Below are 22713 nucleotides of genomic sequence, written 5' to 3' on the forward strand. Positions count from 1 at the left end.
CGTCTATTTTCAGTTTTGGTGAAATAATTGTTCACATACTTGGTACGTTTTTAATGGGTTTGCTTTCTTTTTGCTTTTGATTTTAGAATCACTTCTTTAGAGATAAATTATTTTTTTGTGTGATCTAAGTTGCAAATATTTACTTCACTTTGCACTTTTTTCCTTTTGTTTTCTATGCACAGGGTTTTTTTTAATAAAAAACATTTTATTTTATGACTTTTGGTTTTTGAGTTATAGAAAGGCTTTCTTACTCCACAGTTGGTTTTTTTCCCCTTTAGGCATCTCCCAGTGCTTTCTTTAAGGATTTTAACGTCTTATTTTTGTACTTTTTCTTTGACCTGTTTGGAATTCATCATGAATATAGTATGAGGTATGGACAAAATTTCTTTGTTTGCCCTCTGGATGGCTGTCTAGCATCCAACACCATTTATTGAATAATCCCTTTCCCCACTGATTTTAGATGCCACCTTTATTGAATACTAATTCCTTTGTGCATTTGGATCTGGTTTGTAGTTTTATTTCTGTTCCATTGGTTTATTTCTTATGTAACAGTAATTCATTTTTAAAGTTATTGAGCCCTTATAATTTAATATAATGTATCATATTATTGAATTATATCATTTAACAAATTTATTGAGTCACCACTTTGTGCCAAGTATTATTCTAGGCCCTGAAGATATAGAAGTGAACAAAACCTACAACATATCCTCATCCCCATCCAAGGAGCTCACATTCTAGTGGAAGACAAACAAAAAAATAAGTATATGGAATGTCACCTGATAGGAAATGCTATAAAGATAAAGCAGAGAGAAGAAGATTGGTGATAGGGGTGCAATTTTAAATAGGGGAGATAGAGAAAACCTCACTGAGAGGCAACGTTTGAGCAGGGACTTGAAGGAGGTGAGGGACAAGGTCATGTGGATAAACTGCAGAAGAGTCTTGCAGAGAGAGGGTGGAGCAAAGCCTTGAAATGGCACTAAGCCTGTACGGTTCACAGAACAGCAAGGAGGTCAGGGGGGTTGGCACAGAGTCAGCCACAGAGGGTAGAGCTGTCAGAGGAGTAATGTGGGCTAGACCATTACTTGGGCTCTTCTAAATGAACCTCAAGGGCCTTACAAAGGGGCTTGTAAAGAATAAGGCTTTTCTTTCTGAGGAAATGAGAGGCCATTGGAAGGTTTTAAGCAGAAAAGTAACATGATTCGACTTACGTTTTGATGGGGCCACTTTGAAAATATATTGTAGAGAGACAAGGGCAGAAGCAAGGAGACGAGTTAGGAGGCTATTGTGCTAACTGGGCAGGAGATGATGTTGGTTAATCCAGGTAGGGATGGAAGTAGTAGTCAGATTCCGGACATGTTTCTAATAAAGATACCACAGAATTAGATTGAAGGTGGCCTATGAAAAAATGGAAGAGTCAAGGATGAGTCCAAGGGTGAGTAACTGGAAGTATGAAGGTACCATTACCTGAGAAGATTATAGGAGGGACTGGTTTGGATGGAGCTAGATTTTAGAACGTTAAGTTTATAATGCATATTCAGCATCCAAGTTGAAATGTTAATTGGAAATACAGGTCTGGTTCAAGGGCCAGGGGGCTGGCAGTGTAAAAACTTGAGGCCAGGTGGTCCAAAGGACAGAGCATGGTAAGAAGGGAAAGGGATCAAGGTGTGAGCCCAAGGGCCTTCCAACTTTTAGAGGTTAGGGAGGTGTTTTGTCATACAGGATATATTCATAATAACTCTACATGAAATCTTTGGGTTTTTCTTTTCTTTTCTTTTTTTTTTTAAGATTTTATTTATTTATTCAACAGAGATAGAGATAGCCAGCGAGAGAGGGAACCACAAGCAGGAGGAGTGGGAGAGGAAGAAGCAGGCTCATAGCAGAAGAGCCTGATGTGGGGCTCGATCCCATAACGCCGGGATCACCCTTGAGCCGAAGGCAGACGCTTAACCGCTGTGCCACCCAGGCGCCTCTAGGTTTTTCTTTTTTTTATTCCCTGGTGTGAGCTCGGATAAAATCAATGTTTTTTTCTTTCTCTGTTGCTTCCTTTTCTTCTACTCAATTTTAGTCAGTAGTGTTATCTATCTTAATGCTTTATCTTTTATACTTCCGTTACCCAATATGTATGTTTAAATGATATCCTTGACTTCCAGTTTTTCCTGATAAGGCTATCGGAAAATTTTCTTTATATCCCATTTCCTTTGTTTTGTTTGTATTTTACTTAAAACTTTTCTTCTTGTCAGGGCATATAACATATTTAAATTCTCTTCTTCAACTCTAATTCCCACATTAGTTTAAATTTTAGTTCATAGTCTTTTATATAAAGACTTTGCTCACTGACAGTCCTTTTGGTGAATCTTCTTCAGTCTCTTGGATGATTTTTATCCTTGTTTCTTCAAGAAGTGCTCATGGAAGCAATCTTATCTGACTCTATCTCTTTTTAACGGATCTCTTCTTTGTTAGGTGAAGATCATATTGAATCTACCTTGTTGGGTTATCATCAGGATTAAATAAATTAATGCAGTTAAATCACAGAGACTAGCACCCAGCATAGACTGAGTACTCAACGAATGTTAGCTGGTACTAATCTTTCCCTAACGTCCTCCAAACCCACCCCAACGGTCTGAATCAGGTACTCCATCTCTGTGAACCTCTACCATAGCTCTTATCACACTGCACTGTAATTGTCTCTTTTATTCCTCTTTGTTTCTTTTGTACATAGAAACATATCCAGAACAGAAAGTGCTTAATAAATTTTGAATCAAATGAATTAATATGGAATCCTTTAAAATCAGAACATATACCTCTGCTTAGGATGATAGTTGGAGGCAGGTGTATTCTGAGTGATTTGATCAAATGATATAACTTAATAACCGTGGTTTTATTTACAGACTTCACTTCTTTTTTTTTTTTTTTTTTTTTTTTTTTTCAGACTTCACTTCTAATGATGATTATGGGAGAACTGGAGCCTTCAGAGGGTAAGATTAAGCACAGTGGAAGAATTTCATTCTGCTCTCAGTTTTCCTGGATCATGCCTGGCACCATTAAAGAAAACATCATCTTTGGTGTTTCCTATGATGAGTACAGATATCGGAGTGTCATCAAAGCATGTCAGCTAGAGGAGGTAGGTAACTGTGGGACGTACTTATTATGCATATGAAATCTTCAGATTACCTAAGGTATATAATTAGCTCCCTGTTCAATCAGTCAGTCTACATATATTAATCAAGTTTCCAACATGGGCAAACTACTCTGAGTAAATCAACTAATAAAATATATGACCCCTGCTTTAAGAGACTTGCAAAACATAGAGAAGGTATGATTTATTTTTAAAATGATGGGCTGATTTAGTTACAATAAAAGCCCTTTATGAAATGGAGAGAATTTCATTGACTCATTAGTGAGACACATGTTCTCAATGGATATTTATATGGCATGCAGTTTTTAAAAGATACTTCAAAATTACATGAGAGGATTTTAATAATTTTAATAACCACCATAGCCTAATGGAATGAGCATTGACCTGCCAGTAGAGAATCAGAGATAATATTGTGACTATATTTTATCCTTTGGCTTGAACATATAACCATATGACCTCTAGTGATTGTCATTCTCTAAAACAGAGGCAAAATAAGGATGATGCTATTGACTCATGTTATAATAACATTAGGGAATAGGCTAATTAACTGAAAATATGTGAAGTATTCCAGGTGAAGCCAGTATGTAGATCTTGGACTATTCAATACATAAATCGAATGGTGGAGGGTTCAATAATTATTGATGTAAATGTTTAGGCAGGAAATATATAATTATGAGGTTTATCAATAGTATTGCCTGAATAGTGATCTTGATTCAAAGTCACTGTCTTTGGGACATGGCTCAGTCAGTTTAGCATCTGACTCTTGATTTTGACTCAGGTCATGATCTTAGGGTCATGATCTATCCAGCCCCTCTCTTCCTCTCCCTCTCCCTTCCACCCCTGCTTGTGCCCACTTTCTAAAAAACAAACAAACAAACAAACAAACAAAATCACTATCTTTGATAGGTGGCATTTGACACTAAGGATTCCTTTAAGTCACGTTTTATGAAAAAGAATTGCAGTAGTAATAAAATGAAAGTTAAATACAGTGCATGAAAAATAGAAAAAGGCTAATTGTCAGTTAGAAAGAAGCTGTGATTCTTACAAATGAGAGATACCTGCTTGTACAAGTGGCTCTCTGTGTATATACTGACCCCTTCAACAGGAGTTTTGTAGACCTCCATTCTCTTATTTTCTATACATGAAAGCATAATGAAAGAAAAACCATCCTGAAAAAGTATTGGATATATTTTGAAGAAGATATTCTTCATTCCTCAAAAGCTCTTCTCCCAAGAATAGTATTTCACAACTTGGAGGTTGAAACTCTCAGGAGATTTATTATTAAACAAACAAACAAAAAAATCTGGGTGTTTTTAGAGATCACAGATATTTGTCTTGGTGGGGACTGGGATGTAGGAGTGTTAGTGTCTTGCAAGATAAATCATAGCTTTATTTATTAGTTGAAAGGTGTTGGAAGGTTTCTGGTATGCTTTACTTTTTTTTGCTTTGAATGTATCTTTTCTCATAGAAATAATTTTATAAATGGTGATTTGATTCCACCAAATAAAAGTATATTTAACCCAAACAGAGCATAGCTATATTACTAATAATAAATTCAGAGCTGTGGGTCCCTTATGCATGAAATGAGCATTTACTAATATGAGTACTGTGCTAAGAGGGAAAACCAAGCTGAAAAACACACAGTCTATTTTCTAAAGGTTTCATGTCATAGTGATCTGTGTTTTAGCGAACTATTGTATGGTATGTGAATTATATCACAATAAAGCTGTTAAAAATAATGAAAGAAAAGAGGATAAGAGAAAGAAGCATATTCTTTTCTCATTCTGTGACCAACCTCAAAATTATTTTTAAAGTGTATAAGTTAGTGTTTTTTAGTATGTTCACAGGGCCGTATACCCATCACCACATCTTCTCCTCTAAAAGAAGTGTCATTAGCAATCGGTGTCCATTTATTCATACCTACCCTGCCCCTTGACACACACCTGGCTCTAAGCAACCACTAAACTACCTTCTGTCTCTAAAATTTTCCCGTTCTGGATATTTAACACAAATGCAGACATTCAATATATGGCCTTTTGTGCCCAAATAAACTTTTGAACTCAAAAAGTTAAGAAGTCTTCATTTTGAAAACATTTGAGACTTGCTGCATTTTGTAAAAATATGAATAGAATAAGATCCTTATACTTGAGAGGTTCATGGACCAGTAAGGGAAGGAAACACATCAATAGAGAATGTAGTTGGTGCTCTAATAGAAAATGAAAGAGCCATTTCTATGGGAGTGAAAAGAGAGAGCATAGGAATCGATCTCCGTCTGCCTGATGTAAGGAAATAACCTTGAACGGAGGTACAAGTGATCCATTGTGGAATTCCAATGGTGACAAGAGTGAAATTGATGGCTTTGGAGGAATTTTTTTGATTAAGAACGTTAGAGCTGCCAATAAAGCAGAGAGAAGGTTAGGATGGTCTGAAGAAGCAGGAGATTGTTGAATAAATGGTAACTGGATTATTGAGAAAATTAAGTGGGATAAATATAAAGTCATAACATAGCGTCTGGTGTAAATTAGCCATTCAGTAAATATTAGCTCATTTCTATTTCCTTTTGAGGTGGAGAATACTGCTAGAGAGTGTGATGTAAGATAAATATGTTCTTAGAGTCAGTTCTTGTCAGGGAGTGACTACTATGGAAATAAGATGAAACAATGTAATTAAGATGGGGAACCATGATGGCTATGAAAAGTCATCCATGTGAATTTTGATGATGACAAAAGTGGTTACAAGAAAAAAATTATAAAAGTGGTTATTTGTAAATATGGTGGTTGTTCTTCATGACCCAATCAACAAAAGTTGGAGTATTCTGTGGAAGAAAACAGATGGCCTGAGACAGGCTGGAGTTCAGGCATATTGCTTCCATGCTCCAGAAATGGCAATGGGAGGCGATTCTAGTTTCCATGTGCCTTTCACATCCCAAAACATGACTCTGTACCAGACACTGTTCACTGTGTTGGGGTCAGGGTGGGTACAAAATGAAAATGTTATCATCCCTTCCCTCAAATAACTTATGGGCTGGTTGGAGGAAAACAGACGGAAAGAGACCCTTTCAACATACAGCAGCGAGTGTTGGGATAAAGTTATTCTTAGCGCTCTGTAGAAGCCCAGTTGAGGGCTTTTGGCTTGCCTCAGCAGTTCAGGAAGGGCTTTCTCTAAAAGTGGACAGCCTGAAGGATGAGTAAAAATGGGAACGGTATTCTGGACAAAAGAAATAAGCAGAAACACAGGACATGAAACTAGTTGGTTAGTGCAGGGAACCACACGCATCTTGATAGAACCAGAGTACAACTGGGGGACACTGAGTGTGGAGGGAGGAATGAACCCAAGGAACTGTATCCTGGGGGCCTTGTACACCAGTCTCAGGAATTTGGTCTTGGAGAGCTTTAATCAGAGGAAGAAGGATGCAGTCAGTTTTGCATTTTAGATCTATCACTTTGGCTGTAAGATGAGAAACAGAATTAAGGTGGGTGCATTTTGAAACTGTGGGATAGCAGAAAGAACGTATATTTTGAAATCTGACAGAGTTGGGTTACTAAAGAAAGTTACTTAATCCTATCATACACTGAGTTTTATCCTCTGTAATATAGAGATTATATTATCTATTTTGTAGAGATTATAAATTTTTCTGGCACACAGAGAGTACTTAATAAATAAAACAGCCAGTAGTAGTAGTAATAGTAGTAGTAGTAGTAGTATTTGCTATTCTGACTAAAAGAAGGAAGACTAACGGGCTGTTTCCATAATCCAGATAAGGGTTGTGAGGGACAAGAGGAACAGAAGGTAAGTGGAGAAATTGTGAGATCTGGAATGCCATGTTTATATACTATTTCCACCCAAAGGAAAGGGCATCAGGGAAAATGGGCCTTTGAAGACTGAGGGTTTTTTCCCTGAAGAAATTAGAAGAGAGAAATTGATTTAGAAGGATTCCCTGCACAATGGGAATTGGAAAGGGGGACAGGTAGGATTGCTGTGGGTTTAGGAAGGAAGCGTGTAGAGGTGATTACATAGAACTGAGACATCCAATCAAGGCAGAGAGATCACAGGTCTTACTAACAAAATTTCTACTGGAGGACACCCCTAGGTGGGATTGAAAAAGTAATTGTTATGACAATGATGACGATGTGCATTTTGCTTTTGGTATGTAGACTTCCCTGTTCTTCTCCTTTGCCTTAGATTGTCAAAACACTTAGCTTTTCATTTCCTGATGATCTCTGAGTCCCCGCTCCCTCTTGTCCTGCTGTCATTTGCAACTAGGCCTTTCCGGTCATCTTGTAATAGGCAAAAACATCCGGCGTCCTAAATTCTTTGTATTTGAGGCTGGCAGATGTAGTGAATACACTGAATATACAACGTGCCTGCTTCTTTTCTTGTTGCTGAATATTCCCTGGATGCTGTTATCTATCCAATTACATGGCGAATTGCTTGAGAGCCCTGACTCTTAAAAGTTTATTTTGGTATATTCCACCCAGGATGTGGAGAGGCAGTCTGGTAAATTCTTTTAGGTGACTGTTTCAACAATATTTTGGAGTAGGCCTGCCAGTTACGGGAATTTTGCTCAGCATGTGTTCCCCTCTGAGCCTTGCCATTTCTCTGGTTGGGAGGAGATGATCCCATGGCAGGAGTACCTTACTGGTGGACTAACAAAAGGAATTAGAATGCTAGACTATCTTAGTCAAAATCAAAGGTTTCCTCTATTTTCAGTCCTTAAGGGTTTCCAATTTTGGTATTTTTCTTGTCCTTCTTAAGCAAGTGTTCCTCCCCTTTCAGGAAGAGCCCAGAGGGGGCTTTCCCAAGTGAAGTTTTTCTTTTTTAAGCGTGGAGTTTAGCGCATAGGAACATGAAACCCCCTGCAGAGTCCCCCGAGGGCGTGCTGCTAGGGCCAGCCACAGACAGATGCCCCGGCCATGCTCCCCGAGCGGCCCCTAGCCCCAAATACAAACAGCCATGAGTCAGTCTGTTTTCATTTTGACGGCCAGCGTTGATCTCTTTCTTAATGTGCTCCAGCCAGACTTGGAACTGGAGATGAGAACGGGATATTTTCTTCCTCATTTTTGTGTTTTTGTTCAGCCCTAGTATCTACAGAGCACTTGCGTATGTGGTGGTGTTTGCTGTCATAGGAGCAGGCAGACAGGTGTAAATTGGCATGGATAGGAAACAGCACGCATAACATATTTCACATAGTTTTCTGATTTCAGTTTGTTGGAAACTCTGCCCTCACAGAGATCGCTTAAAGACGTTATCACAGGGTAGGGCATGGAGACAGCTCCGTGCTGATAGAAGGACTCCCAGCGTGCAGACATGAGGCAGCAAGTCAGGTGCGGGTCCTTCCCCTTCTGTTTTCTCCTTTAGGAACATATCCATGTCTTGCTTTACATTTCCTTCTTCGGATCTGGATGGTGGTACCATGGATTCCTAGACAAATGTACAGGTGTTTTTATTTTTTTTAAAATACCATTTTATATTCCTATGCCCATTAACTTACTCTTCTCTTTCCATGTAACCAGACTACCCCTAAGGGTCTTCCGTAAATATTTGTATGCTTTTGTAACCAGCACTAGAGATTTTGCTAGCTTAAAAAAGGACTTCATGTAACCGGGCCCTTGTTAGTTTATCCCTTAAGGAGATTGTAACCCTGTTTTGTTATTGAAAGAAGGACAGACTTCACTGTTCTCTTGTCTTTTTTTATTTCCAGAGTACTGATTTTTTTTTTTTTTTAACACTTTACCAATACCTTACCCTACCACAGAGCCCCACAGCTGACAGCAAGAGAATTCTAGGCAGGCTGGTGTTTAGGTAATGGGTAGTTGGACTGACTATATTCAGTGACTCACTCTCTTGTAAAAGTACCTGGGTTTGGCCTTCATGATAGTGCGTGGTGGGAGGTGGGGTGTGGGATAGGAGAAGAGGTTAGGGACTTAGGATATGTAATCGGTTTCCACAGAGTTGTTGAGATCCTTTTGTAACCACAAAATGGTCTTCATTAAGTATTTGTCTTGGCAGCCATTACATATGCATTGTAATAAAAATATTTACTCTGTAAGTTGCAGAATTAAAATCTGTTTGTGTTTTCTCTACCACCACTGCTTGGCAGTTTTCATCTTTAAGTCACTAGAAGAAAACAGATTAGGATGAAAATTGGCAAGAAGTTGCTAAAGGAAAAAAAAAACTTGGGAGGGAAATTGGCAAGAAATATGAAAAACTTGGGAGGGAAGTAAGCAAAGAAATGAGTTAATGACTGTTCTGGAAAATAAATTCTATCATGCAGATACCACAAGTCTAATTAAATTTGAATTTGACCTCTGAATATCCAGATCTGACCAAAACTAACCTGTATGAACAGAGGCTGAAACTTTGGATGGTGAGTCTACCACTATAGGAAAATTCAGTAATGTTCATTCGAGAGATCTGTAAATAAGAAGGGGCCATAGAAATTAACATTTGCATTCAGTAGCAGCCAAGACATAATGGAGACGTAAAACAGGTATTTGAAACTTTGAACGGTGTCCCCTAAACCAGAATAAACCACACTTAATGATTGCACCTTGAACCACCTGTAATTTTCTCCTAATAGGTAATTAAGTTGGAAAGCACCGCCATTTATTTACTGTAATATGAAGCAAGTACATTTATTTTATAAAACCATTGAACCAGAACCTAACAGAAATGCCATAGCATTTCCTGAACTGAACTTATTTCACTTCATTTGAGCCCTGGAACTTAAAAATAAACACTAGCTAACATCTGTCGAGAGAGCACATGTTGGCACTGCTGTGCTAAGTACTTTGCACACGTTGGTCCATTGAATTCTCATTTTCTCGTTATCTAGGGACAACTTTGCTTAGAGTTTGCAGTCAAAGAGAAACTGCTGATTTCTAAAAGTGTGATCCTCATTTTAGGAGTTGAAATTACAAATTCTGGAATTAATTATTAGCTTAACAAATGAGAGTTTTGCATCTCTAAAACCAAAATAGCTGTAAGACTGCCTTAGTAAGATTTGGGCAAGTAAACAGAACAATATTATAAAAATTTAATTATAATGGTCTGGGACCAGGCTATCTCATGCGTAAATAATGAAATGAAAATATTTAAGCTAGGTTTTCATATTAAAAAACAAACAAAAAAATCGTGAAGTTTTCCAAAGGTGAAAGCTATGATGTATCTTTATGTCTCTGCCTAAGTTTTCATCCCTCCTGAAGAACTGGGATTCTGAGCCCTGCACTCTTGGAATTTTCCTCTTTGTAGCAGTGGCTAATGAAACAAGATCAAGGGAAGATTTTACACTTATATTTTCATAGAACGTTAGAACTCAGTCATGTTCATAAAGGTTTTTGTAGGAAGGGAAACTTGGTTTTTCTAAAAATTCTGAGTACAAGTGTTCTCTTGAAAAACAGCCCTCAAAATGGCAATTGTATTACCATTAATGTCTTTCAGAACGAAGTTCATAATACCTAATTTTTATTCAGAAGGTTTAGCTAGGCGTGATTCAAATTTACTAAATTAAACAGTTGATTTCAACAAATATTTGAGTTCCTCCTATGGACACAGTATGTTAGGTACTCTGGATGCTGCCTATAAGTGTGACAAGGGTCCCTGTCTGCAATTAATTTTTGACTTACAGATATTTTGGGGGAAAGATATATATATATATTTTCACTCATTTAGTAAATATTTGTATATATATTCACTCATTTAGTAAATATTTGTAAGTGCAAACATTGAACTAAAGACTCTGCCAAACTCTGGGAATTATTAATGAACAAGACACAATCCCTGTCCTTAAGGGGCTTTTATTCTAGTACAGATGACCAAGTAAAAACCAGAGCAGTTTGGTAAATTTTATGGTATTGATTAATATGGGGCCCTTCAATGAGTACAGAGAAGCAGCATTTAATCTGATTTTAGAAGTTCAAGCAAGATTTCCCTGGAAGAAGTGACATATCAGGTGAGAGATGATGGATGAGTAGGAGTTATTTGAAGAAGAATAGGGAGAACATTCCAGAAAGAGAGCAGATTGTACAAGGCCTAGAGCCCAGAGGGAGCACTGTAGATTTGAGGAGCTATAGTGAGTTCTCTGTGGCTGGAGTGTGTAATGAATGCGCCCGGAGCCAGGAGAGAGCACTGCACTTTTGCAGGAGCTCTAGGTAGGGCAGCATAACTGGGGTCTGGAAAGACAGGGGTATATGGTGATAGCTGAACTGGGAAAGGACAATCATATCATGGTTTCTGTCCTTCTATTTGCCAGCAATTAAATAAAAAAAAAAAAAGCCAAAAGAGGTAGAAAGACGAAGTTTCACTTTTGTGTTTCGTGTAAATCCAATTGGTGAAATCCAGTTCTCATACAGCATTCTAGCTGCAGAGGAGACAGAGAAATGTGGTAGTTGGTGGGAGCACAGGGAATTACCCTCGGAGGAGAGCAAATGGGTCTCCAGCATCCTCCATGGTGGCTTTTCTTTACTGGGGGAAGTGCCATAATAAAAACAGTATTTTGGGAAGATTCATCTAATATAATAAACAAATTGAAGGGGGATAATGGAGATGTTGTGGTTGGAAGTTTATGATATAGTTTTATTCCAATTCTAACGAAAAGGAAGTAAAATTTTTAAGAGACTTGCTGAAGATCCATAATTGATGGGATCAGCAAGAGAGTCCATCTTCTGACTCCTTACCTTTTTTCTGTATGCTATTAGGGTTATTGCTTATTAGAAAAGAAACTCTAAATTAGACTCTAATGACTTACCCATTGAACATTGCTGACTTTAAGTTTTAGGCTAGTTAATCTCACTATGATGTTAACAGTACTATTAAGCCATTAAGATTGTAAATCTGCCATTTGTAAAGGAGAAGATTATGGTAACAAAGCCTTGTGACCTAATGACATTGAGCATTCCATGACATAGTTGTGAAGACTATTTACAGGCTATTTGTTTTCATGGAAATGATATGTCAAGCTACATGGTCCTAAATAAACGTATCTTGGAAAAGCCACCTATACCACACACTTGAAATTTAAATAAGTTAGGAAATTTCTCCCCAGATCCTCTTCCAAGTTATCTTCTCCTTTTCCTTTCCCACTGAGGCAGAATCTCTTCTTCATGCCTTATAACCTCAAATTTAAAATATGGAAGTCCAAGTAGGTGGGCAGTCCACAGAGGGGAGGAAGCCTGCTCAGGGCGAGTTGAGCAGCTGGGGCTCCAAAGTCAGGTCTTGAGAGAACAAGGATCATGGTGGGATTGCTTCAGAGGAAATGGGTGAGTGAGTGTTGAAGCCCATCTCCTAAGGAACTGAATTCCAATGCTGACTTAGGTACTAGGGAGCTGGGAGCCGAGTTAGGAATTAGGAAGTCCAGAGCAGGATCAACCACAGGATAGCACAGCAATGTGCCGCCATAGTACTAGGAAAGAAGTGCTTTATCAGGCATTGGATTGGTCCCAGAATCTTGGGTGGGTAGACCTAGAAGAGATAGTAAAGGAATTAACAGCTTCCTAAATGCCAATTCGTAGACTGGCTGAAGCAAAATCATCTTAGGGAGCTTTTAAAAACTAGATTTTTAAAAGTCATTTCAGAGAATCTGAAATCTGGAGTCCAGAAGTTAAATGAATCTAATGTAGAGCCAGAATGAGAGAAATAAGATCGTCATCCTCCTTCTCCTCTTCCCTATCCCTCCTCCTCCACTTCTCCTCCTCCTCCTCCTCCTTCTATTACTACTACTATTACTACTACTATTACTACTACTATTACTACTACTATTACTACTACTATTACTACTACTTCCTCTTCTTCCTTCTTCTTCTTCCTTCTTCTTTCTTCTTCTTCTTTCTTCTTCTTCTTTCTTCTTCTTTCTTCTTCTTCTTTTTTCTTCTTCTTTCCTAACTTTACTTCCTTGGGAGCATTTACCCCCCAGGGACACTTGAAATCATTGCATTTCACAGTTCTTCCTTTAAAAATGCTTATGCTATTTTCAAATTCAAATACAGACCTACATACATACAGAAATAAACACTAAAGAGGCATAGCGATTTTAACAGAATTACGTATATACTCACAAGCTCAGACATAAAACCATATATATGTGTGTATATCTCCAAATGTTAAACAGTAGTTTAATATTGGTGAGTAAATCCATTACATAAAATAACCAGCATTTTGTACTTTTGTTGGCTGCAATAAAAATTATATTGGAATTTGAGTTTTCTGTTATAAATTTGGTCACTACCAAATCTCAGTGAAAGAAGAGCTTTTATTTTTCAAGTTGATAAAAAGTTCTCATTTCTTATGCTTTCTAGCAAGGATTAATCTTTAGCCAATATTTCCATGTATAGCTACTTGTAATCAACTTTGATTTAGGTCAACAAATTATGTTTCCTAATAAGCAGAACTCCAGGTTTTCATTTATGAATTTATTCATGTGTATTTACTGCTGTAGAAGTTAACGTCTGTTGATACATCATACAGAGCTACCCAACGCTCTCAAGATAACACATCCGTGTTTATAAAAGCTATGTGCAAAAATGGTTGAAATTCATTCTTTCGCTCTCCTAGAACTCTCTTAGCTTTCTTGCATTCTCTCCTTCCCTTCTTCTATCCTCCCTACCCCTTCTCTCTGTTTCCCTAACAGTTCTTTTCATCTCCCTCCTTGCTCATTTTCCTTGTGTATAAAGCACAAGTGCTTAGTAATTATTAAACATTAATAACTTTGGCACTAACTGTCCAGTGATTTACTCTTAAAAACATACTTTATTGCCTGTTATTACCTCTAAAGTTCATGTTCCTTCAACCCAAGCTTCACACCCTCCTCCCTTACCACAAGCAGCTATATTGTTAAGGTTGTTCTAAACAGTGATAAGGTAGCCATAAAACAAGGTCTATGATATTTTCCTATCTACAAGTCACAGGAAGCTCAAATGAACTCAGCAAATATTGCAAAATTGCAAGAACCATTAAATGTAACACTCCACCCTTTACTTAAAGTTCTCCCTCTGTTAAATATAATGACACCCTATATCATTCCTCTGTTATATATTCAAGTCAGTTAGTGAGCTTTATATTAGCAGTTCCTCTTTAACAACTTCTGGTTTGTCTGGCTCAGTTGAATAATATTAGGGTGGTGTTTAGGTGCATTTTAAAAAAGTAAAATGATTAACATTTATGCAAGAAGCACATACATCACATTGAGTGTATTATACATTTCTTGATAATAAGTTAATCTTTATGGCATACGTATTATGGCATTACTTTGACCTTCTCTCATGCTCTTTATCTAGGTATTTTCAAGTGTTTTACAATCTCAAACAGACCTAATATAGTATATGCACAGAATCCTTTGAAGTTGGCATTTGCCTTTCCGACCAGCATGTTGTAAAGGAAGTTAGCCAAAAGAGTAAGGGTGTGTTTGAGCAGGTATAATAACCACAAGATGCAAATTCCTGAGCTCTTCTCTAATTCATCTGAGTAAGAATAGATTTTGAACAAGTTCCCCAGGTGATTCTGAAATAATTGGTCCACATACTTCACTTTGAGAACCCATGATCCACATATTTGATTTTATCTGTAGAAAAACTGTGCTGAGGAAATTATTAAAAAATGAAATGCTAGTGTATGTATCAGGGCTTCAGGAAAAGGTTCTTCAGGGTCTCCTTCAACAAGAAAATTTAGTCCACTGTTTAAAAGTTTATATTTGATTTATGTTAAGGCTTAGGTTTTTTACTTAAAAATCTTAGTAGTCCATTTTTACTTAAGAAGTCACATCATGTCCAGCATTTTAATGGCACTGAATGATTTCCTCCAGCAATTTTTATGGATAGCTCCAGAGGAGCTCAAGTCACGTGCTGGTGAAGAGAAACAGCATTTGTCTCCATGTGTGAATCTTCTCTGAGCAACACATGCCCTTATGGTGCTTGCCAAACTCACGACAGTACCAAGTGGTACAATTTTTTTTTCATTTATAATTTTCACATAAAAGAAAATCTGCCATGAAGACTGAAAACCAACACCCTTAAGATAAATATATTATCAGATTTGAGTGCCCTTAGTAATCAGCAAAGATAAGTGTTTAACAATGTGTACAAAATAGTGTTTTATGTTTAACCAAATAGAAGAAGCCAAACACTAATAAAGAATCTACAAATGAACAATAAACTAGGCAATCAGAGCAAGGACTCACATTAGCAACAGGATATTGGTATTACTAATTTATTTGATCTTAAAATAATGAGCTTATTCACAATTCTATTCAATCTATCCTTATTATTTTGTTTCCTTTCAATCTCAGCTCTTTCCTATGAATTACACTCTTTGAGAAACTTATTAAATTATCCACATTTATACATTTTTCTTCATAAATGGCTTCCATCCAGAAAAGGAGGCCAAATATTCTGGCTTAGAACCTTAAATCTTTTCAGATGTGGGAATCTTTTATTTTCATGCTTTTTGAAAGATAGTCTGTATCACTAGTATCCATTCTGGATAGGAAACAATTATATGACAACATCCCTGTTTTCTACCTGCCTTGTTAGGGGCCTGGACAAATTCTAAGTAGAATTTTTAGCAAAATCTTTCCACTATTGTTTTTCCATGAATCCCCAACCTTTAGGCAGTCACTATGATGAATGTGATATGTACTTTTCTGATCCATTTATTTGAATTTACACCTATGTATGCATCTGCTTATCAATAAACAATATTTAACAGTTTTGTTCGGGTGGCTTTGGAATTTATGTAAGTGGTAGACTTCCCACACATCATTCTTCAACATGATTTCTTTGCTCCTATGACCTTTTTGAGGTCTAGCCATGCTACTTATATGTGGAAATTTATTTCATTCTTATACTCCTATGTCACGTTTTATTTACTCATTCTGCTATTGATGAACATTTAGATTGTTCCAAGATTTTACACAATACTGCAGTGAAAATCTTTGAATATTTCTTTTTGCACACCTGCAAGAATTTCTCTGGAGTAGATATCTAGCAATTGAACTGTGGTGTTTTGTGGTACATAGGCACATTTCAGATTTTACTAGAGACTGCCAAGTTACACTTTAATTGCACCAATTTAGACTACCATCAGTCATTTTTGAGTGTCCCCATTGATACACATCTTTGAAACCGCTTGTTATTGATACTTTAATTTTTGCCATTCTAATTTGTAAAAAACCCTCTCTCTCTCTCTTTTTTTTTTTTAAAGATTTTATTTATTTACTCGACAGAGATAGAGATACCCAGCGAGAGAGGGAACACAAGCAGGGGGAGTGGGAGAGGAAGAAGCAGGCTCACAGCGGAGGAGCCTGATGTGGGGCTCGATCCCAGGACTCCGGGATCACGCCCTGAGCCGAAGGCAGACGTCCAACCGCTGTGCCACCCAGGCGCCCCTCTTTTTTTTTTTTTTTGTTCTAATTTGTAGTTCCCTGATTACTGATGAGATTATACATATTTTCATGTTGGTTTGCCATTCTGATTTCATATCCTTTGCCAATTTGGGGGGGTCAGAGATTGTGGTGGTTATGAGATATGCCTCCACTGTTGTAGGAAGCGGAACTGAACAACGGCCCCAGATGCTATACATGAAATCCTTCACTCATGGAGGTTGTGTTGAGACATCTTCCACAGGCAGCTTTCTGTGGATCACTGAGTGTGTCAGAATACTAAATTAGCAGATTTGTGTTTAGAGGATGTGGGACTTACTTATTAACTGATTTTGGTTCAGAGACTCCCAGATGGCTTTCCAACTGTTGGTTAGATTTAGACAGTCTAGTCCTTCCACCCAACCTTCTGTCCTTCTCTCCTTCACTCGGAGGTTGGACTTGCATTAAGGTCTGACATATCTCACAGCCTTCCCTGCCCCCTTCCCTGTTTCCTTATACACCAGTATTTCCCCTAATAAAATCATGAAATGTTGAATTCTTTCTTAGCTTAAGAGAAGAGATCTTCAAAATTACTTGGAGGGGATGTAAACTAATAGGAAATTAAATATGTCTTAAGTGTTAGACAAGATTTTTTTAATCTTCTGGCAATGCTTTCCTCAACAGTATTTTAATGGTGTGTAAAATATCATTTTCTTTTTTTTTTTTAAGTATAGTATATCGAATCAGAGGTTATCACAGCTGCTATCCAAAACTAAAAACCTAAAAAAATTTCTTCACCCAGAGAAACTGGATGATTTACTAGCAAGTGATCAAAATGCATTTCAAAGCACAAAAGGACTCGAATAGACATTTACCATTGTAAAGATGGTTCACTTCCAAAGACACTATCATTAGATGATTTTATAATTGAATTATATCTCACCCTTAAGTAACATATACTTCCTATATTATTTGAACTATACCAAACCAGAGAAAAAGATGGAAAGCTCTTCAAGTAATTTTCTTTTTTTCTTTTTTTTTAAAAATTGAAGTGTAGTAGACATACAATATTGTATTAGTTTCAGGTATAAAACATATTGATTCAACATTTATATATATTATGAAGCAATCACCATGATAAATCTAGCTACCATCTGTCACCATACAAAGCTGTTATGTACTATCAACTTCATTCCCTATGCTGCACATTATATCCCTGTGTCTTAAAGGTTATATCTTTCAATCCCCTTCCCTTATTTTGCCCATCCCCCTTTTCCTCTCCTCTCTAGCAACCACCAGTTTGAATCTGTTTCTGTTTGTTCGCTCATTTGACTTTTTTCTTTTCTTTTTTTAGATTCCACATATAAATGATATCATAATGTGCTTGCCTTTCTCTGTCTGACTTATTTCACTTTTTGTATTCCTGCCAACAGTATACAAGGGTTCCCTTTTCTCCCATTTTTCTGGGACCAGAATGGTCTTTGTACCAAAATCTGAAAAATAATATAAAAATAAAACTATAGTTAATCATACTAATGATATAGATATTCAAATAAAATGTTATCAGGTAAAACATTAATAAATAGATTCCAGCATGGTATAAGAAATGATAAAATATGACAAGCAAGATTTATGATTGGAATGCAAGGGTGCTTCAATATAAAGAAATCTGTAAATATAGTATAATTTGTAATATAGATAAGGAGGAAAATTATATAGCAGTGTCAGTAGATGCTAAAAGTGGACATAAAATTCAGCAGTCATTTGTAATAAAAATTTAAAGTAAAACTAGAAGTAGAAGGAAACTTCATAAATACAGTAACTTATTTTAACCCAACATCCCAAAGTAGACATGATTTTAAATGGTGAAAGATTAATGCCACTTGTCTTAAAATAGGGACAATCTTAAATGTTTGTGAAAAGATTGTTCATACAAACAAACAAACAAAACCGAACAACCCAAAGAGGTTCTAGCAAAGAGCAAACAAACAGAAAACAAAAGTCTGTTAGAATTAATACGGGAGTTCACTAAGATGGTTGGATAGTAGACAAACATACAAAAGTAACTAGCTTTTCTTTATGCTAGCAACAGTCACCAAGAAGTAAAAATGGAGGGGCCCCTGGGTAGCGCAGTCGTTAAGTATCTGCCTTCGGCTCAGGCTGTGATCCCAGTGTTCTGGGATCGAGCCCCACATCAGGCTCCTCCGCTGGAAGCCTGCTTCTTCCTCTCCCACTCCCCCTGCTTGTGTTCCCTCTCTTGTTGGCTGTCCCTCTGTCAAATAAATAAATAATATCTTAAAAAAAAAGTAAAAATGGAAAGCTATTCAATTCACAATAGAAGAAAACAATAAAATACTGAGGGGTACTGGTGGGAATGTAAATTGGCGCAGCCACTGTGGGGAACAGTGGGGAGGTCCCTCAAAAAAATTAAAGTTGTACTCCCATATGACCTAGCAATTGCACTTCTGAGTATTTAACCAAAGGAAGCAAAGTCACTATCCTGAAAGATATCTGTACCCCCATGTCCATTCCAGCATTATTTAGAATAGCTAACACAGGGAAACAATTTAAGTGTCCATCGACAGATGAATGGATAAAGAAGATATTTTATGTCTGCCTGTCTGTCTATCTCTACCTACCTACCTACCTGTACATACATATAATGGAATATTATCCAACCATAAAAATACGTGAAATCTTTCCATTTGTGACACATGAATGGATCTAGAAGATATTATGCTAAGTGAAATAAATCAGACAGGAAAAGACAGATACTGTATGATCTCACTTACATGTTGAATCTTTAAAAACCTGAACTCACAGACACAGCAAACAGATTGGCAGTTGCCAGAAACAGGGGCAGAAGGGGGGGTGAGAGGACGAAATGGGTGAAGGTGGTCAAAAAGTACAGACTTCCAGTTTTAAGGTAAATATGTCCTGGGGATATAGTGTACAGCAAGGTGACCATAATTAACAAATACTGTAGTGTGTATTGGAAGATTACTAAGAGAGCAAATCTTTTAAGTTCTTTTCACAAGAAAAATAAATTTGTAACTGTGTTTGGTGATAGAAGTTAACTAAACTTATTGTGTGAATCATTTTGCAATATATACATCTATCAAATTATGTTGTACACATGAAACTAATACAGTGTTATATGTCAATTATATCTCAGCTTAAAAATATAAGGGATGGGGTGCCTGGCTGGTTCAGTTGATTAAGTGTCCAACTCTTGGTATGATCTCAGGGTTGTGAGATTGAGCCCTGTGTCTTGTTCCATGCTGGGTGTGGAGCCTGATTAAGATTCCCTCTCTTTCCTTCTCCCTTGGCCCCTCCTCTCTATGCACATGTGTGCATGTGCTCTCTCTTGCTCTCTCTCTCTCTCAAAAAATATAATAAATAAATAAATAAGTAAATAAATAAATAAATGGTAAATCTAACGGGAAATTTATAGGACATATATGAAGAATATCGTAAACTCTCACTGAAGGGTCTAAAACAAGACCTGCCTTGGTTTGAATCCTGGCTCTAAACTAGCTGTGCCATTTTGGAATGATATTTATTTTTTCTAACTTTCAATTTCTTCATATTTAAAATCAGGATGAGGCCGGGACGAACATTTAAAAAGTTAATACATGTAAAGTACTTAAAATGGCATGTGACACATAGAAAGCCCTTAGTATACATTAGCTATTATTACTATTATTTTTGTTGTTGCTGATATTGTTATTATGTAGAAGACTAAATGAACAAAAAGAGCCAAAGATTTATGAATAAGAATTGGACTTTGTCAGATATTAAATAATACTTAATGCCATTGAAAGGCCAAAGCCAAAAAACCCAGCACAGTATTAGTATAGGAATAGGAAATGGATGAGAGGAACCAGAGAGCCCAGAAATAGATCTTAGAAAATATGAGAATTTTATGCATAGTAGATGATATATAAATTCAGAGGAAAATTATTTAATGAATCGTGTCAGCTGTCCAGCTAAGAGGAAAGAAGTTTAGATTCTTACACCATTGTACAAACAAAAATTGTACCTTGAATATTTTTTTAATTTTATGAGAATAATAAACAAGAGAACATTTAGGATATTACATAAACAACCTGAAAGTGGAGTAGTACTTTTTAACCAATATAGGAATTCTGGATAGATAAATTGGCTTCATGAAAATAAAAATTTTGCATGTCACATGGTATAAACATAGTAAAAACAAATAGCAGAAAAAAATCGTTAAAATCTATAACATACAAAGACGAATGAAAGAAATTTGGCTGGAACAGCCTCTTATTTATTGTCTTAAGAAAACTAATGTAATAAAATTGCATTTGTGCTCTTTGGACATTTAAATTCAGTAGGGAAAGTAGAAATGTTCATTCATGATCTTCTGTTTCTTATTTTCCCCTTCACTTTTCTTGTCTTTTTTATTCTGCCAATATCTTCTTGCTTTTTTTCTGAAGATATCTACTCCTGACACTATTCCTTTCCCATTTTCTTCCTCTATTCCGTACGCATTTCTTCATTTCTTTTCTTATATGCATCCCTTTCTTTTTTACTTCATATTTGGTTACCCACCCTTCCTTCATTCTCTCTCTCTTCCTTCATTCCACAAATCTTTATTAAATGTTCATACTGGGCTAGGATTTTGTATCCTCTAAATTCATAATCTATTCCCTAAGTCTAACTATGTCATAATCATACTATCAGCATAACTACCACTATTTCTAAATTTTAAAAATATTAAAAGCTTGTAACTGATTTAACTAGTATGGTGTTGAATTCAATTCTAGAGAAATGAAAACTCCAATAATTCCAGCAGCCTCTGGCTTTTTAATAGTGTGTTAGAAAATTTGCCTCCTTTATAAAAGTCTGCACTCAATACATTCACATAAGGCAAACTGTTCTTTATTTTTTTCACTCTAAAAGATTTATTTTTTAAAAGAGAATGAGATTGGGGAAAGTAAATGTGGTGCAGGAGAAAAGTATACATGTGAGCTTTCTTTTAATTGCTCTAAACCAAGTACAGAGAATGTGCTTCATTGAACAGCTCAGTAAAAACCTCCAGGTGTTCCTGGAGGTGCTTTTTAGTGAGGCTAAGGATTTTAGACTCTGGAGAGTGGAATTCAGCTGTAGCCCTTGTATTTGGATAGAATCCTAGATATGTTGTTTGGCTCATGAGTTGAAAAAATCGTTTAGTTCAGTAGAAGGAAATGAAGCTGTTGGTTTAATACGTCTCAACCACCAGGTCTTCCTCACCTGCAGGGCTGCTGGCTGTCAGTGACGTCTCTATGTGATGGTTCTCCAATGCCTGTATGGCCAAGTCTACTGAGTTCTGCATCTCCTCTAGCATGTCAGCATATTTTATCTCAGGCCTTTGGTCCCCCTATGTCAGGAGTATTGACATTAGCAGTGCATTGGGGGCAGTGGCTAGCGTGAGTCTAGCCTCCAGGAGCTGCCAAGTAGTTTTTATTGTAAACGAATATTTGTTCATTTACCTGGTTTGTGAGTTTAGAGTTTTGTATAGGAAGTTCTATTTCACTTTTATAAGGTGGACAACAGAAACCAATGACTAACAGAAGTAACCATTTTGACAATTTAAATATTGATAATGGTGGTGGTAGGTCAAGGAGAGATCGTGGATTGCTTCTGGATTGTGAAAGAAAAAGGAGAAATAGTACAGAAATGTTTTTTTAGTAGAGGGAGAGAGAAGAAGGTGGTAACAAAAGAGAGGAGCAGATGTTTGGGGATGAGAAGAGCACAGGGAGAGCAACCTTTTTGAACTAAAGGGAGGGTGCTACCTGTCTAACTCATTCTTCTCTGTCTCAGGCGAACCTCATCTCTTTCAGAAAGCCTTCTAGTGTTTTCTGCCTATTATAGGATACTTCTGTTGTCTGTGCAATTAATTTGCCAATTGTGTACGTTTTGTAACTTATCTTAAAAGAATTAAGTCATTGGGAAGTTATTTAGCATCCCCCAGAACTATGGCTTATCTTCCAAAATAGACTTAACAGTGACCAGGAGTCAAGGACTATTTCTTATTAATTCTTTTTTTTTTATTAATTTTATTTTATTATATTATGTTAATCACCATACAGTACATCCCCAGATTCCGATGTAAAGTTTGATGCTTCATGTTGCGTATAACACCCAGTGCACCATGCAATACGTGCCCTCCTTACTACCCATCACCAGTCTATCCCATTCCCCCACCCCCTCCCCTCTGAAG

General features: G+C 36.8%; 1 protein-coding gene across 1 annotated transcript in view; it reads left to right on the forward strand.

The window, feature by feature from the left end:
• CFTR (CF transmembrane conductance regulator) overlaps nt 1-22713 on the forward strand; it is a 168940-nt gene that overhangs the window by 61969 nt on the left and 84258 nt on the right. The window contains exon 11 of the mRNA XM_034671039.1: nt 2930-3121. Coding sequence (XP_034526930.1) covers nt 2930-3121 — 192 coding nt within the window. The remainder of the gene's footprint in view (nt 1-2929; nt 3122-22713) is intronic.

Source organism: Ailuropoda melanoleuca, chromosome 1, assembly GCF_002007445.2.
Source record: "Ailuropoda melanoleuca isolate Jingjing chromosome 1, ASM200744v2, whole genome shotgun sequence".
Classification (NCBI taxonomy): Eukaryota; Metazoa; Chordata; class Mammalia; order Carnivora; family Ursidae; genus Ailuropoda; species Ailuropoda melanoleuca.